This window comes from Musca autumnalis, unplaced genomic scaffold, assembly GCF_047663935.1.
Source record: "Musca autumnalis isolate F117 unplaced genomic scaffold, ASM4766393v1 scaffold_2, whole genome shotgun sequence".
NCBI classification, from domain to species: domain Eukaryota; kingdom Metazoa; phylum Arthropoda; class Insecta; order Diptera; family Muscidae; genus Musca; species Musca autumnalis.
Genome location: NW_027411755.1, coordinates 243,549,538 through 243,564,767, shown reverse-complemented (window position 1 = coordinate 243,564,767; position 15,230 = coordinate 243,549,538). Strand labels below are relative to the sequence as shown.

Here is a 15,230-nt window from a genome sequence, read left to right as displayed (position 1 = left end):
TATAAGGAGTTCAGAGTCTAAGGGGTTTCTCCGAACATAATTTGCTGGTCTAAGGGTACCTCACAAAATATTTCGGTTTTATGTTTTTTTTTTTATTTTTGTTTCTATGTTTTTTTTTTTATTTTGCAGGCTATTTTTACAACTAAGCAGTTGTTGGGGAGTAAGGTGGTCTTTTGCGAAACTGTTCACTACACTGTCCTCTTTATTTTTCTCTCAGAGATAAATGTCCTAGGAACCCGTTATCTCATACTTAATGCTTAAATATTGAAGTAGGTACATATTATATTTGTGCAATAAGCCAAAAATGGCATAATTGAATTAAACTTCATTTCGGGCAAAGTTCTTTGAAATATTGACTTTATGTTAAAGAGAGATATGGGGAGGACCCTCTAACCTACATTTGTTGCTTTAGACCATTAGCCATATCATCAACCCATTACGTAAAATCTATATGTTTTTACCAAGCACCTTCATCTTGAGGACTTTCTATGAAAATGGACTAGTGTGTTATAAAGGACATTTTGGCCTGAGGACTTATAAATACCGGCTTCAGGTTAAAGGACAAGATTTCAGAAATCATTTAGCAAACATTTGGTCCTTTGGATCCAAAGGTTCAAGTCCACTTCTTACCATGAAATCATCACTTTATGCGAAAAAATTCTTAGATGTACATTTTAAATGTGGCTGCAATAAATAGACACCCCATTAAGGCCAAAATTCTTTGAAATACTGACTTCGTGTTAGGGAGAGATATAAAGGATATCCTTTAACAAACATTTCTTCCTTTGAACTGTTTGCCATAGCACCAGCCCTTTCCACACATTCTATGTGTTTTCCAGTGGCACCATTTTCTTGATGTTAAAATTTTGGCCTAATTGAAATAAATACGATTTGGTCAAGAATGTCTATAAATAGCGGTTTCATGTTAAATGCCCATATTCAGGGAATCCCTTAATAAACATTTTGTTATTTGGAACCAAAGCTCTAGGTCCATCCCTTGCCGTGAAATCATTATATTTTGAAAAGTCGACGTTTTCTTGGGGTATTTTTTTAAATGAGGCTAAATTAAATTTGACCCCATTTCGATCAAAATTCTTTGAAATACTAACTATGTGTCAAAGAGAGATATTGAGAGGATACTTTAACAAGCATTTTCTCCTTTGCATCGACAGCTATAACTTCATTCCTTGCGACACATTCCATATGTTGAACAGAAGACATAATTCTCGCAATGTGTTATGTTCAAAATGGGACTTAATTGATATAAATTCAATTTTGTCCAGAAAACTTCAAAATCTCGATTACATGTCAATGAAGCATATTAAGAGGACCCTTTAGCAAACATTTTGTCCTTTGAACCCGAAGCTCGAACTTCACTCTATACCTTTACGACACATGGATTTACTTCAAATATCAGTTTTTGATTTTTTTAAATTGGCACATATTTGGGAAATTCGTAGAGAATAGGCTTTGGTTCTTCTCTCTTATGCCTTGTGCTAAGGAGAGATTTTGAGAGGACCCTTACACAAACATTTGTTCCTTCGGATCGAAAGTCATAACTTTACTTTTACGCTATATTTGGTATATTTTTGTAATAGTACATTTCCCTAATGTCTTCTCTTTAAAATTTGGTTTAATTGAAATAAATTCCATTTGGGACAGAAAACTTGTAATTATAGACTTCATGTTCAGGAAGCACATGACGAAGACCCTTTAACAAACATTTTGTCCTTTGGACCCGAAGTTCGAACTCCCCTTTATGCCTCTTTATGACACTAGACATTAGTTAAAATATCAGTTTTTGATTTTTTTAAAATTACCGCATATTTGTGAAAATCTTAGAGAAGAGGCTTTGGTTATTCTCTCTTATGCTTTGTGCTAATGAGAGATTTTGAGAGGACCATTAAATACACATTTTCTCCTTCGGACCGAAAGTCACAACTCCATTCTTTATCCTACATCAGGTATATTTTTTAATAACACATTTTTCAAAACTTGTTTTTTTTTAAATAAATTCCATTGGGGCCACAAAACGTTTAATTATCGACTTCATGTTAAGGAAGCATATGACAAGGACCCTTTAGTAAACATTGTGTCCTTTGGATCCGAAGCTCGAACTTTACTCCATGCCGTTACTGCTCAAGGATTTATTTCAAATATCAATTTCTGATTTTTTTTAATTAGACAAATGTTTGTGAAAATCGGAGAGAGCAGGCTTTGGTACTTCTCTTATATGCCTTATGTTAAGGAGAGATATTGAGAGGACCCTTAAACAAATTTTTTCTCCTTCAGACTGAAAGTCCTAACTCCATCCCTTGCCATATATTTTGTATATTTTTTAATAGCACATTTGCTTTGAGGTTTCTCTTTAAAATGGGGCTCAATTGAAAGAAATTTAATTTGGGCCAGAATACGTTGAAACATCGATCTCATGTCAAAGACCAATATTAAGAGGACCCCTTAGCAAATATTTTGTCCTTTGGAACCAAGACTCTAACTCCACATCAGGTCTTTATGACAACAGAATTTACAAGCTTCAGCTTCTGTCAGCTTCTGATTTTTTTTTTTAAATTGCCAAACATTTGTGAAAGGCAGAGAGAGAGAGGAGGAGACTTTGGTACTTCTCTCTTAAGCTTTGTAGCCCCACTTGTTCTCCATTAATGGCCTCTTAAAGGGTCGGGGATCTTTAGAACAAACCTTCATTTTTTTAATTTTTCCTTTTGAATTCTGAAGGATATTTTCACATATTTTTTTTTTTTTTTTTTTTGAGATACCTCTATAACAAAAATTTTCCCTTAATTTTTATTTTAATAATATAATGTTTTTAAATATTTTGTCTGTACCCAATTTCAATACCTAACTAATTTTCATATTTGTATTTTTTTTTAATTTAAATTCCTTGTCTTAGCTACAAAAATATTTCAAAATTCTTTGCTTTCCATTTAATAACTAATTCTTAGTTTCTAAGCAATTAATAATAGTAATCTAGCGCGTTTTTTTCCTAGTTATCTTTTAAGCTTTAGGTTTTTGGGCCCAATTTTCTTTTGTTTTTGGCTACCATAATTACAAAATCAATTATGGCTTAGGGTTAATAAATTTGTTTTATATATATAAAAATCTCTCATTTTGTTTTTTTTTCTTACTAAAATTAGTTTTTGGTTTACTTTTTTGGTTTGTTGTCCTGTTAGTTCCTTGTAGTTACGTATCTTCTTCTACGTCTTCTTCTTCTTCTTAATTGTAATTGATTTTTCTTGAGCTTATGTTATGCGGGTGCTATTCAGGTTCCATTATTGTGGTGTTGTTGTTTTTTGTGTTTACCAACTATCTTCACGTGCTGGTCACAGACTAGTTGTGGCTGTGAAACCTTGACGCCTTTTTAAGACACGCGACTTGTGCAATTCTCCTTTGTGGCAGGGCACCACCGTGCCCTGATGATTAATGGGACCCAATGACTTTTGGCTATAGCTGTTGTTGCCTATCAGTGTACCCAACATTTTACTCACAGAGAATTTGCGATTTTGTTTTTGGGGACGGGCTCGGGAGTCAATGATGAGCTTTTCGAATGCTTTATATAGGGTGGGTGTGTATTCGGCTACCGAAACTTCACAGAAGCCAATGGAGCTGGCAGCGGCTAGGGCGGCACCTTCTTTTTCGTGGACCTAAAATGAAAAAAAAGAGATGAAGAAATTAGTAATATTTTTAAATGCGGACCTCTGAGTATGTTTGATTTTATTTAATAACATTTCTCATACGCCCTCCCTTTCCTCCAATTAATATCAGTCATACGCCCCTATGCCAGTTCAGTGTTTATTTATACCAAATAAAACCCTCACCATGTTAATAACATTTATTTCTACTTTACTTTCTCCTGCTCCATCCAATGACGTACATCGTTTGCCACGAGAAGATGACTAATTTTGTATTTTTTGTTCACTTAGACAGAAAAAATAGAAAAATAATTAAATTTCTACAACAAAAACAACAACCAAACTAAACATAAACACAACAATTATATGCAAAGAATTTGCCATTACTTGGCTTATGGCACCCAAATGGCAAACATAAAAATTAAAAAGTATATTTTTAAATTTTCTTTCACTTAGTATAGACTAAAAAGAAAGCAAAGAAAGCCATATAATGAAATGGAAGAGGGCTAAACTAAAAATAAACTCAAAAAAACAAATTTTGAGTTTAAAAATAAATCTCTTTTTTGTGCTATCGTAATTTCTTTTCCATAGTCCGTCTGTCCAACCATAAAACATTGGAAAATCGAAAACATCAAAATTGATTGAAAAATATACTTTCATTATGAAACAGAATTTTCATTTTTAGTTTGTTGTTGTTGTTTAGCTTGCAGGCAAACAAAAAAGACAGAAATCGTAGAAATGAATTGGTTTTGTACGTGTAAACATTGCACAATAAATGTTATGATTTATTTTCAAAAAAAAAAAAAAACAAAAAAAATGTTGAAAAACTAAATTTGTTGTTGTGGGTGTTTATGGGACATTGATCAATTGATTGATTTTATGTGTTAAGGTTTTGTGAAATGTCTTATTGGCCTTTTTTGTACACACATATCAAGAAAAACAAAGAAAATAAATAAATAAAATCAAGAAGATGTGTTATTAAACCCATACATGGTCATGGCAATCATGTGTGTCTGTGTAAATAAACAATAAAACCTAAACTTCACAAAATTGAATTAGATATCACATACCAAAATTGTATCTGTTTATATAAAATCATCAATGACCTATGTCCCTTTATGTAATCAATAAAGCTTTGGGCTCTCTAAATTTAAAAACTATTTTTTTTCGTTATGAATCATAAGTTTATGATGATACATTGAACTTTTATGTAATCCTATTTTTGCTTCTTTTTAATTTAAACCAGTTTTTCTTTATTCGATTTTGAGATCATAACCTTTAAATTGGACCTTATAGAGAACTGTCTTAGTATGATTGATTTGTGATTGGATTACATCAATCATGCAACCCCTTTGAATTAATATCAATCATTCGGCCAATATGAGTTGTGTGGTTTTCTTAGGAAAAAAATCAAAAATTTCATAAACTTTTGCTTAGGTTTCGAAATAATTGTATGTTGAGAATATTGACCTGTGATTAGCAATAAAATTAAAATTGTTCAAAGGTTGTAAAAAAGTTGGTTAGAGATTTTTTTATCTAGAAATAAATAAATTTATTAGTGCTTTAAGGTAGAGCATGATTCAGTAGAAGTGTTCAAAAGTAGAAATTCTGAATACTTTAAAAATTGGTTTATCGCCATCTATATTTGAAAGAGGTTTGCAGTATAAGAAGATAATATGAAAGATATATACATTTAGCATACTTTTGGGCGGAATATTTAAATAATATACGAAAGAAAAATCTTCTATCATGTGTGTTTATTTCAGCCAAAAACAAATATTTTGTTGTCTTCAAATATTTAGTAAATAATTTCTTATTGTGCTTAATGACTTGTTTATCGATGCAGAGTCGGCGGCAAAGGGAACTGATGAAGTTGTTTGGTGACAGCTGAAACGATAGTCTTCCCTACCTCCGCCAGCAGCTAATCAATTTCATACCAACTGTAAAACATTTTGTTGCTATTCAAATATTTGAAGACAAAAATTAAATTCTGAAACCCAACAATAAAAAAACAACAAGAAAAATCTTCTCTAAAGGTCAAATAAAGAAAAATCTCATTCTCATTCGGTTTATGTCTTTAACCTGTATCCCTATAAATTCGTAACCCAATGTATCTTACATATTTTTCAATTATAGGAATTAAAAATGAAAAAACCGCTTTCAATTTATCGGGGTATAAATTATAGCTATTCTACTGTATGAGAATGGGTTAGTTGATGAGTGGCTGACATAAAAAATAGGTTTTTGATATTTTCGCCATCTGTAATTGAAATTGATAAGTAAGTCATTCATTCCCATTTAAAATTATTTAAAAGTGTGAGTATTGGAGTGTAGTATTTTATGTATACCATCTTCTTTACTTCGAATTTCTATTAATTCTACAAAATATTTTATTCTAATTTTGTTATGGCTCCACCTACATTTCACCTTTATCATTAGTATTGTGCGTTTTCTTGTGTAGTATAGGGGCTACCTAAAGGCCTGGGTACATAAGCTGCCTCGCCTTCGAACTAGGTTGCCCTTTTCTTCTTTATTCTTTTATTTTTGTTATGTCAGAAATGATGCAGCAAAGCACGGCAAGCAGGCGAGGCAGCTTTTGAGTCAAAAATTTTATGGAAAAATTGTTCTCATCTTATATTTACATCTATCTATCAGTGATTTAGATGATAAGTGAATTCAAAAACCAAAATTGGTTAGAACGCCATCTATACTTCAAACTTTTAAGTAACTCTCACTCCTTACCTAATTAACAAATGATTAAAAAAAGTTACTATTGCATGTAAAGAACGCAATCGTTAATTTAATAGAAGAGTTCAAATATTTGTAAAGTTTTTCTATTTTTGTTATGGCGCCCACAACTTCAAATTTATCATTAGTTTTAAAAGATTTTTTATACAATATCTAAGGGCTATTTGATTAGTAAGTTAACCTCGTTTCGGAAAAAGTATTTACCTACCGCCTGGGTTATTTTAATGTTATAAGGTTCATGTCTTGGAAAGAAATAAGGGATATTTTGTTTTGCTTTCCTAATTTTCTGAATTACTACGAGATTTCAAGGTATAAAAATTCCGGCCTTGGTAAACATATGTAACAGAGGTTCTCTTTTTTTCGATCTCATATGGTTTATATCTTCAGTGTCTATGCATATATTTGACTGAGTTAACATAACGATCGTATATGAATCTGATGAATCTTATAACGCCATCTGTACTTGAAATTTGTAGAATACAAAGACATATAATATATCGGCAGATGGCGCTGGGGGTCTAATATAGTGTTACGTGCCAAAGTGTGACAGTTATGTTATATTTAACATATTTCACATTTGTGTACGCTTTTGTTTCTGTTGTGCTCTGTTAATTGTCTGTTATACATAAACGCCATCTATGCTTGAATATTGAAATGTAACTGGATTATGCATTTACTATTTTATGTCTTTGTAGAATGATAGGAAATAATCTTGATATTGTACTAGTTTTTGCTTTACTTTAAAGCTATCTTTATAATTAAGAGAACTGTGTGAGTAATATAATTTGATGATTCATACGTGTAGGCGGAATATTTAAACAATAAATAACATCGTCGAGAATTATGTAATAAAGTATTCAGATTGTAAATATGGGTATTAGAATATTTTGCCTGCGAATACGATAAATATCTCAAATACATATTTCTTCCCATTTTGCTACAGTCAGTACATTACAGATTTACTTAAGCCAATTTTCCATGTGGCAGTTGTCATTTGGATGAAGAGAAGATGAGACATATGAACACGCTTTACCTCTCAACACAATCTATCAACGATAAACTGGAAATTGTCATAAAAAATCTGGTTTTCCGCATATACTATTTTCAATGATTAGTGTCCACAGAGCTAACTTTGTTTTACGGACTGTAACCTTGACCATGATTTTGTTTTTCTTTATTGCGAATATATCTATAAATACTCGTATGTATATAAAGGTTGGGTAAATCTTTTCCCTTTATAAAATCAAAGTAAGAGCTAACTTTTTCTCTCATTGGCCGACTTTCTCACAGCAAAATATACTACAATTTTAATAAATACTAAATTTCAGCTCCTAATGTCCAATACGGCGTATACGTTTTGTCATAACTTATACGCCCCTAGGTTTTTTAGAAATTAAACATAATTTTAAATTCAATTTTAATGATTTACTTAAATAAATAAAAAGATAAAGAAAATTTTTTTATTGGGCTTTTGGAAAAAAAAATATTTTATTTTTTCTTTAGGAAGACAGCGTGAGGCAAAGGATTGCCATTTACGACCGGCAAATAAAGATCACACTCAGAGCTAAATTTTTCTCCCAGTAAACACAATTTTACAAAATATTGATTTTGTGTCCGTAATGTCAAGTACTCCGTATACGTGCTGTCATAACTTATGCGCCCCTTTGTTTTTATGAATTTTCTAATAAAAAATATAAAAGACAATTTTTTTTCAATTTCTAATCTTCATGAATGTGTCATTTGTAAAAAATTAATGTATTTTCCAACATTTGATCTTATCTCTGATTGGCCAGTTATGCGAATACGTGTTATTATCAATTACACGCCCCTTCCTTTTTTATTAGTATTTTTCTATATGGTACAATTTGTTTATATCTGTTAAAACAAATTATTGATTTTTTATTTTAAAACTTTTGATAAAAAATATGTCAATTTTACGGATTTTTCAAGTCATAGATTTCTATAAGAATTTTCAAGACACTCTTCTCCAACTAAGGTGTGGAATATTTTTGAAAAATTTGTCAAGGCATAGATTTTTTGTTTGAATTTTTCTTCTCCATTAAAGGCGTGGATTTTTAAAAGATTTTGAATCCACTCTTTTGTATCAGAGGTTTGGTTTTTTAAGAATTTTTCAAGGCATCGAAGGCGTGAATTTTTTATAGCTATTCTTCTCCATCGAAAGCGTTCAGAACCAAACTCATAACTTTCAAAGACTACGCTAAGCGTTTGTCATGAGAGCCATACAATTACAGAACAATACAGAGTTGTAAAAAAATATGCATTTGAAAGAGTAAAAGTTAGATGATAGCGAAACCGTCCCACATTCGATATGTCTGAGGAGCCTTCATTACCAAAGGCGAAACATGTCATGACACATAGTGGTGGGTGTGTGGGTTTGATTCGTCGGCTTTCCTTTTTCAGATGCATCATTGATCATAAAGCTCGATTTCCAACGAGAAATTAATTAAAAAAGAAAGCGTAGAATTTTTTAAGAATTTTTAAGGCTAGATTTTTTTCAAATAATTTTTCAAAGCATGGATTTTTTTAAGAATTATTCAGGGAATGGATTTTTATATGCCTTTTTCAATGCATGGATTTTTGAAGAATTTTTTAAGCTACTTTACTCCATCGAAAGCGTGGATTTTTTTTTAAGAATTTTTCAAGACATAGATTATCTAAAAAATTTCTTGAAGGCATGGATTTTTTTGAAAATTTTTATGGCTTAGATTTTTTTTAAGAATTTTCATGGCATGGATTTTTTAAGATTTTTTAGGCTTGGATTTTTTTTTAAGAATTTTTCAAGCTACTCTTCTCCATCAAAGGCGTGAAATTCTTTTAATTTTTTAAAGAATTTGTTAAGGCATGAATTTTTTGAGAATTTTTCAAGGCATAGATTGTTTTTAAGAATTTTTTAAGGTATGGAATTTTTTAAGAAAATTTTATGCCGCACTTCTTCATCTAAGTCGTGCGCTTTTTAAAGAATTTGTCAAGGCATGGCTTGTCAAGCTACTCTTCCTCATCAAAGGCGTGCATTTTTTTTAAAGAATTTTTGAAGACGTAGGTTTTTTAATGCATTTTTATACCCTCAGCCTTTAGGCTAAAGAGGGTATTTACACTTTGATACGACCAAAAATGTGCCTCATCGAAATAATGGTTTTAGACCCCAAGTATGTTTGTACGATATCCGTTTCAGACAATTTTGAGTAGATCTAGCAATGTCCGTCCGTCTGTCTGTCTGGCTGGCTGGTGCGCACGATAACTCTCGAACGGATCAATCGATTCGGTTCAAATTTTGGGTATCGAAATATTTTGTCCAGATTCGATTTAAGTTCGAAGATGGGCCATATAGGTCCACTCCTTCAGGTACCTCCCCCACAAATGTTCAAAAATTGCCGCAAAACTTGTGCGCACGATAACTCTTGTAGGGAATAACCGATTTGGTCCATACTTTGCACATCGTATAATTTCTTCTAAACTTAGATGAGGTTCCAATATGGACTCAATCGGTCCACTCCTTCGGGTACCTTTCACACAAAATTTCGGAAAAGTTCAGTTTAGGACCTGGTCTCGAATCGCTTTGATTTTTGTTTACACAAGTTGTATTCGCTGTCCTCTATACGACGCTGTAAGTTTCATTAGGGGCAAGTCCATAATTCCTGAGAAAATAGCCTGAAAGTTTAAAAAAACCCTATGACACCGTGTGTTCGTAATATTTTTTTCCAAACTTAGTTCAAGTTCAAAGATGGATTATATCGGTCCTCTCCTTCCGGTACCTCCCCCACAAAAGTTCGAAAATGTTCGGAAAAATTTCGGAAAAGTTCAGTTTAGGACCTGCTATCGAATCGCCTTGAATTTTGTTGTAAGATCTTGTATTCAATGTCCACTATACGAAGGTACAAGTTTCCTCAGGGGCAAGTCCATACTTCCTGAAAAACAATAGCCTGAAAGTTGAAAAACAAACCCTATGACACCATGTTTATGGGTGGAAGCGCAAGATAATTCTCGAACGGAAATGCCGATTCCGGCCAAAATTTGGCCTTCGTAATATTGTTTCCAAACTTACTTTAAGTTCGTAGATAAGCCATATCGGTCCACTCCTTCAGGTACCTACCCCACAAAAGTTCAAAAATATTCGGAAAAATTGTGCGCACGATAACTCTTGATGGGAGTGACCGATTTGGTCCATACTTTACACATTCTCATAATATCTACCAGATATAGATCAGGTTCGAATATGGACTAAATTTGTCCACTCCATCCCGTACCTCCCACACAAAATTTTGGATAAGTTCACTTTAAGACCTGCTATTGAATCACTTTGATTTTTGTTGAAGCAACTTACATTCGCTGCCTCAATTACGATGGTAAAAGTTGTTTCAGGGGCAAGTCCATACTTCTTGAGAAAACAGCCCGAAGGGTGTAAAAACCCCCAATGGCACCCCCATGGTCTATGTCGGTCCATTCCTTTAAGTACCTTTTCCGCAAAATGTTTGAACTTTAATCCTAATCAACATTTTTGTCGGTTCATACGACCCCCTAAATACATACGTTTTTTGTGAAAAAAGTGTTTCAATTTGCACAGGCTGAGGGTATATCTCTGACGGCAAAGCCGACTGATACTTTTTTACTTGTTCAAGGTTGGGATTTGTCTAAGAATTTTTTAAGGCTTGGGTTTTTTTATTAATTTTTCAAGGCATGGATTTTTGAATTTCTTTAAAAGAATTTTTCAAGTTATGGATTTTTTAAGAATTTGTTAAGGCATGGATTGTTTTTAAAAATTTTTTTAGGTATGGATTTTTTTAAGAAAATTTGAAGCCGTTCTTCCTCATCTAAGCCGTGCACCTTTTAAAGAATTTTTCAAGGCATGGCTTGGCAAGCTACTCTTCTTCATCAAAGACGTGAATTTTTTAAAGATTTTTTGTAAACATAGATTTTTTTAAAGCATTTTTCAAGGTTGGGATTTGTTTAAGAATTTTTTAAGGCTTGGATTTTTTTATTAATTTTTCAAGGCATGGATTTTTGGATTTCTTTAAAAGAATTTTTTAAGGCATCGATTTTTTAAAGTATTTTTCAAGGCATGAATTTTTTAGGATTTTTTTCAAGGCATGGATTTTTTAAGGATTTTTCAAGACAGGGAGTTTTGAAGAATTTTTCAAGCTACTCTTCTCCATAGAAAACGTGGAATTTTTTAAAAAATTTCTTCAATACATGGACTTTTCTATGCAGTTTTTAAGGCAATGATTTTTTTAAGCATTTCTCAAGACATGGATTTTTGCATTTGTTTAAAACAATTTTTCAAGGCATGGATTTTTTAAAGAATTTTTCAAGGCATGGATTTTTTAGGATTTTTTCAAGGATTGGATTATTTAAAGAATTTTTTAAGGCATGGATTTTCAAGAAATTTTCAAGCTACTAGTCCCCATTTAAGCCCTGGATTTTTTTAAGAATTTTTCAGGGCATGGTTATTTTTTAGAATTTGTTAGGCATGGATATTTTGAAAGAATTTTTCAAGTCATGGATTTTTTAGGAGTTTTTTAAGGCATGGGTAGTTTTAACATTTTTTTAAGGGATGGATTTTCTTAAAGATTTTTTTAAGATGTAATTGTTTTAAGAATTTTTTCAAGCCAATTTTTGTCGTCATTTATGCTCCTACCTTATGTCTTTGTATTTTTTCTAATTATTATAAATTGTTTGGCTCTGTTATAAAAATAATTGTTTTTTTTATTAATTTTTTATTACTTTGATTTTTAAATTTGCCGAAATTTTATTTGACCTCTGCTGGTCCGGTGGTGTGAATACGTTTTATCATCACTTATACGCCTACCTTATTTATTTGTATGTTTTTCTAATTAATGGAAATTTTTTGTGATATGTTCCAAAAAATATTATTGATTTTCTTTGAATTTAAAATTCTTTAGGTTTCTCTTTAATAAAAAAAAAATTTTTTAATAAATTACCCTGTCCTACGATTGACATAAAATCATGATTTATTATTGGATGATAATTTGTGTGGCGCCAGTTAAGACTTCCTATATCATGAATGTGTCTTCTTCTCCATTGCAAAAAAAAAAAAAAAAAAAAAAAACAAAGAGAAACCATTCAACATGTCTATGCTTTATTTTGTCCTAGGCTCTAAAAAAGCTATAAAATGTTGGGTGATGACCTCCATCAAGAAAAAATTTTGTTATATAAGGGAAAATCTTTTTCACTGCCATTGTTTTTGTGTACATATACATTTTTTCTGAGGATTATGTATTGTTTTTGTTTAATTTAGCTATAACTAAAATACTTTATTTTAGCATTTGAAATAAATATTAGCATGGTAATATTTCATTTCAGCAAACGCATACCATACCATTTTTTTTTTTTTCTTAGAGCACAAAAATTTAGGTCATTGAGTTTCAATGACTTTAAGGTAAAACAAAACGAAAAAATTCTAAATAATTTATTATTATTTAAAGTGTGTTGAGTGGTCAATAATTGACATAGTTTAGTTTGCGGAAAGTATAAACAGAAGCACTTGGAACCAATTACCTTGATAAATGACAAGTGAAATAGAAATTGACAATAGTGCGAATAAGTGTTGTCGTTACTTATACACCCACCTTGTTTCTATTTTTTCACGACAAAATATTTGGTTCAATTTGTAATTGTTCTCTATGAAATGTGTGCCAATATTGAAAGTTAATTGTCATAATTTTGGTTAAAAAATTTGGAAATATTTTATATATACAAACATATCTAAGTCCCAATTTACATTAGGCGAGTTTACTTGCGGCAATTGTCAGTTTGTTGGAGAGAGAGGTGAGGCATATGGTAACCCTTTGCCTCTCACCACCCTCTCTCACCAACAAACTGACAATTGCCGCAAGTAAACTCGCCTAATGTAAATTGGGACTAAGAATACTATCCAATACTAGGCCACCTAAAAAGCCCAGATGACTACCTATTTTGGTGTCCATTTTTTAAATTTGAAATTGAAAAATTAAAAAAAAATTAGACCGCAAAAGTATATTTTTCAATTTTTGAAAAAAACACTTGATAAATGAAGAGTAAAACAAAACTGACAGAGGTACGAATACGTGTTGTCGTTACTTATACGCCCACCTTGTTTTTATTTTTTTCTCTCTCCAAAATATTTTGTTAAACGTGTAATTTTTTGAGAAATGTGTCAATATTGTAAGCTTTGTTTGTCATAGTTTTGTCAAAAAAAAAAAGATATATTTTACCCAAAATCCCAGCTGACTACCAATTTATATAGGTGTCCAAATATGTTGACATTGAAATTAACCAATCGACTCCTGGGTGACCTGCATGCTCCTGAATGTAGGTGTATCTAGTAATTCTTGTTGTCAAATGTGTAATTTAATTGCTTCCATTTGCTAATAATTGTGCCACAATTTTGAAAATATTTTTTTTTTTACCAGGGGATATCATCTTTTTCTTGGCACAGAAACAAATTTTCCAGAACATACCCACCTACATTTGCATCTTACATTAATTGTAAAGTATGTGATGGCACCGCACAATTTTTTGTATTTAATTTTTTATTTTTTTTGAAAATTCAATGTCTTATTTGAAAGCGTACGCCACCCATTTTGGCCACTTTACCACACGTTGCGTTTAGAAGAGCTAAACAAAATAGTTTCAATAGCCAGCAGCTATGGCGAATATGTGTTCACCAAGAATCCGAAAAAAAAACAAATTGAGAAAAATCACAAAATACCACGCGCCATGTTTCAAGGAGGAAATAAGTCGCCGATAGTCTGCAAAGCACAAAAAACAATGATTTTTCATCTTGAAAATATTCAAGACCCCCCAATACATATATTAGGCTGGCTATTATACATATATTTGTATTTGTTTTATTTTTGTGTTATGGTTAATTAAGTTTTTTGTTTAAGAAAAAATGTTTGATTTTGTTTTGTTGATATTTTTTTGTAAAAATTTTACAAAATAACTGGAGCACAACCACCATCAGCTAGCTATCATCAACAAGTTGAACGACACTTTTCAAGAATATTTTCTCATACATAAATTTTATTTTTTATGGCAATTATTTTCCCTCATATTTCATATTTCTAGCGTTTGAATTTCTTCATTTACACAACATTCCTGGGCCTACCTGTTGTGTTTGAAATGTATATACATATCAATATGCCAATAGTATGTGACCACAATTAGTCCAAGGCTGAAAAGGTCATGTTCTCATTTTTCTTTTTTTTCATTTTTGTTTAAAATACCTCAAGTGCTGCAAGCATTAAGCCAATTTCAATGTTACTTCACCCTGCTGCTTTAACCGGGGTAAATTGTAGGAGAAACTAAATTTTATGGCATTTTTATAGTTTTTTTTTTCAAAATTATTTTTTTTCGTTTTTTTGTTTTGATTTCACTGGCCGCTTTATTATGGGTTATACCAACAAATACTATGCGCTGAGCTGAAGGTCAATTTTTAAATTTTCGTTTTGTTTCAAGAGGTTTTGCTTTACAACATGGGCACCACGATTTTATTTTACAATTTAAAAAACCATTTATTTAGATTTTTATTAGTCGGTAAAAATATTTAAATTGGTTAAATAAACACATTTTAGAAAAAAAACTTATACAAAAAATACCACCATGAAAAAAATTAATAAAAATCTATTTTGTAAATAAAAATATTTTTATGAAAGCAATTCCTCAGAGATTTAAACAACTTTTTTAAATATTTGTTTAAGAAATTAAAAAATATTTTTTTGTAATAAAAATATGTACAAAGTAAAGAAGGACGACAAAATCAGTAGTGACTCGCATGGTTGTGGGAAATATTTAAATGTTTATAAAAAAAATATAAGC

The 15,230-nt window shown here is 31.3% G+C and overlaps 1 protein-coding gene across 1 annotated transcript in view; it reads right to left on the bottom strand.

Moving 5' to 3' along the window:
• Window positions 1-3,124: 3,124 nt before the first annotated feature.
• Window positions 3,125-15,230, bottom strand: part of LOC141395412 (ras-related and estrogen-regulated growth inhibitor-like protein) — a 90,222-nt gene continuing 78,116 nt past the window's right edge. Inside the window, exon 5 of the mRNA XM_073971227.1 lies at window positions 3,125-3,659. Coding sequence (XP_073827328.1) covers window positions 3,339-3,659 — 321 coding nt within the window. The 3' untranslated portion in view covers window positions 3,125-3,338. The remainder of the gene's footprint in view (window positions 3,660-15,230) is intronic.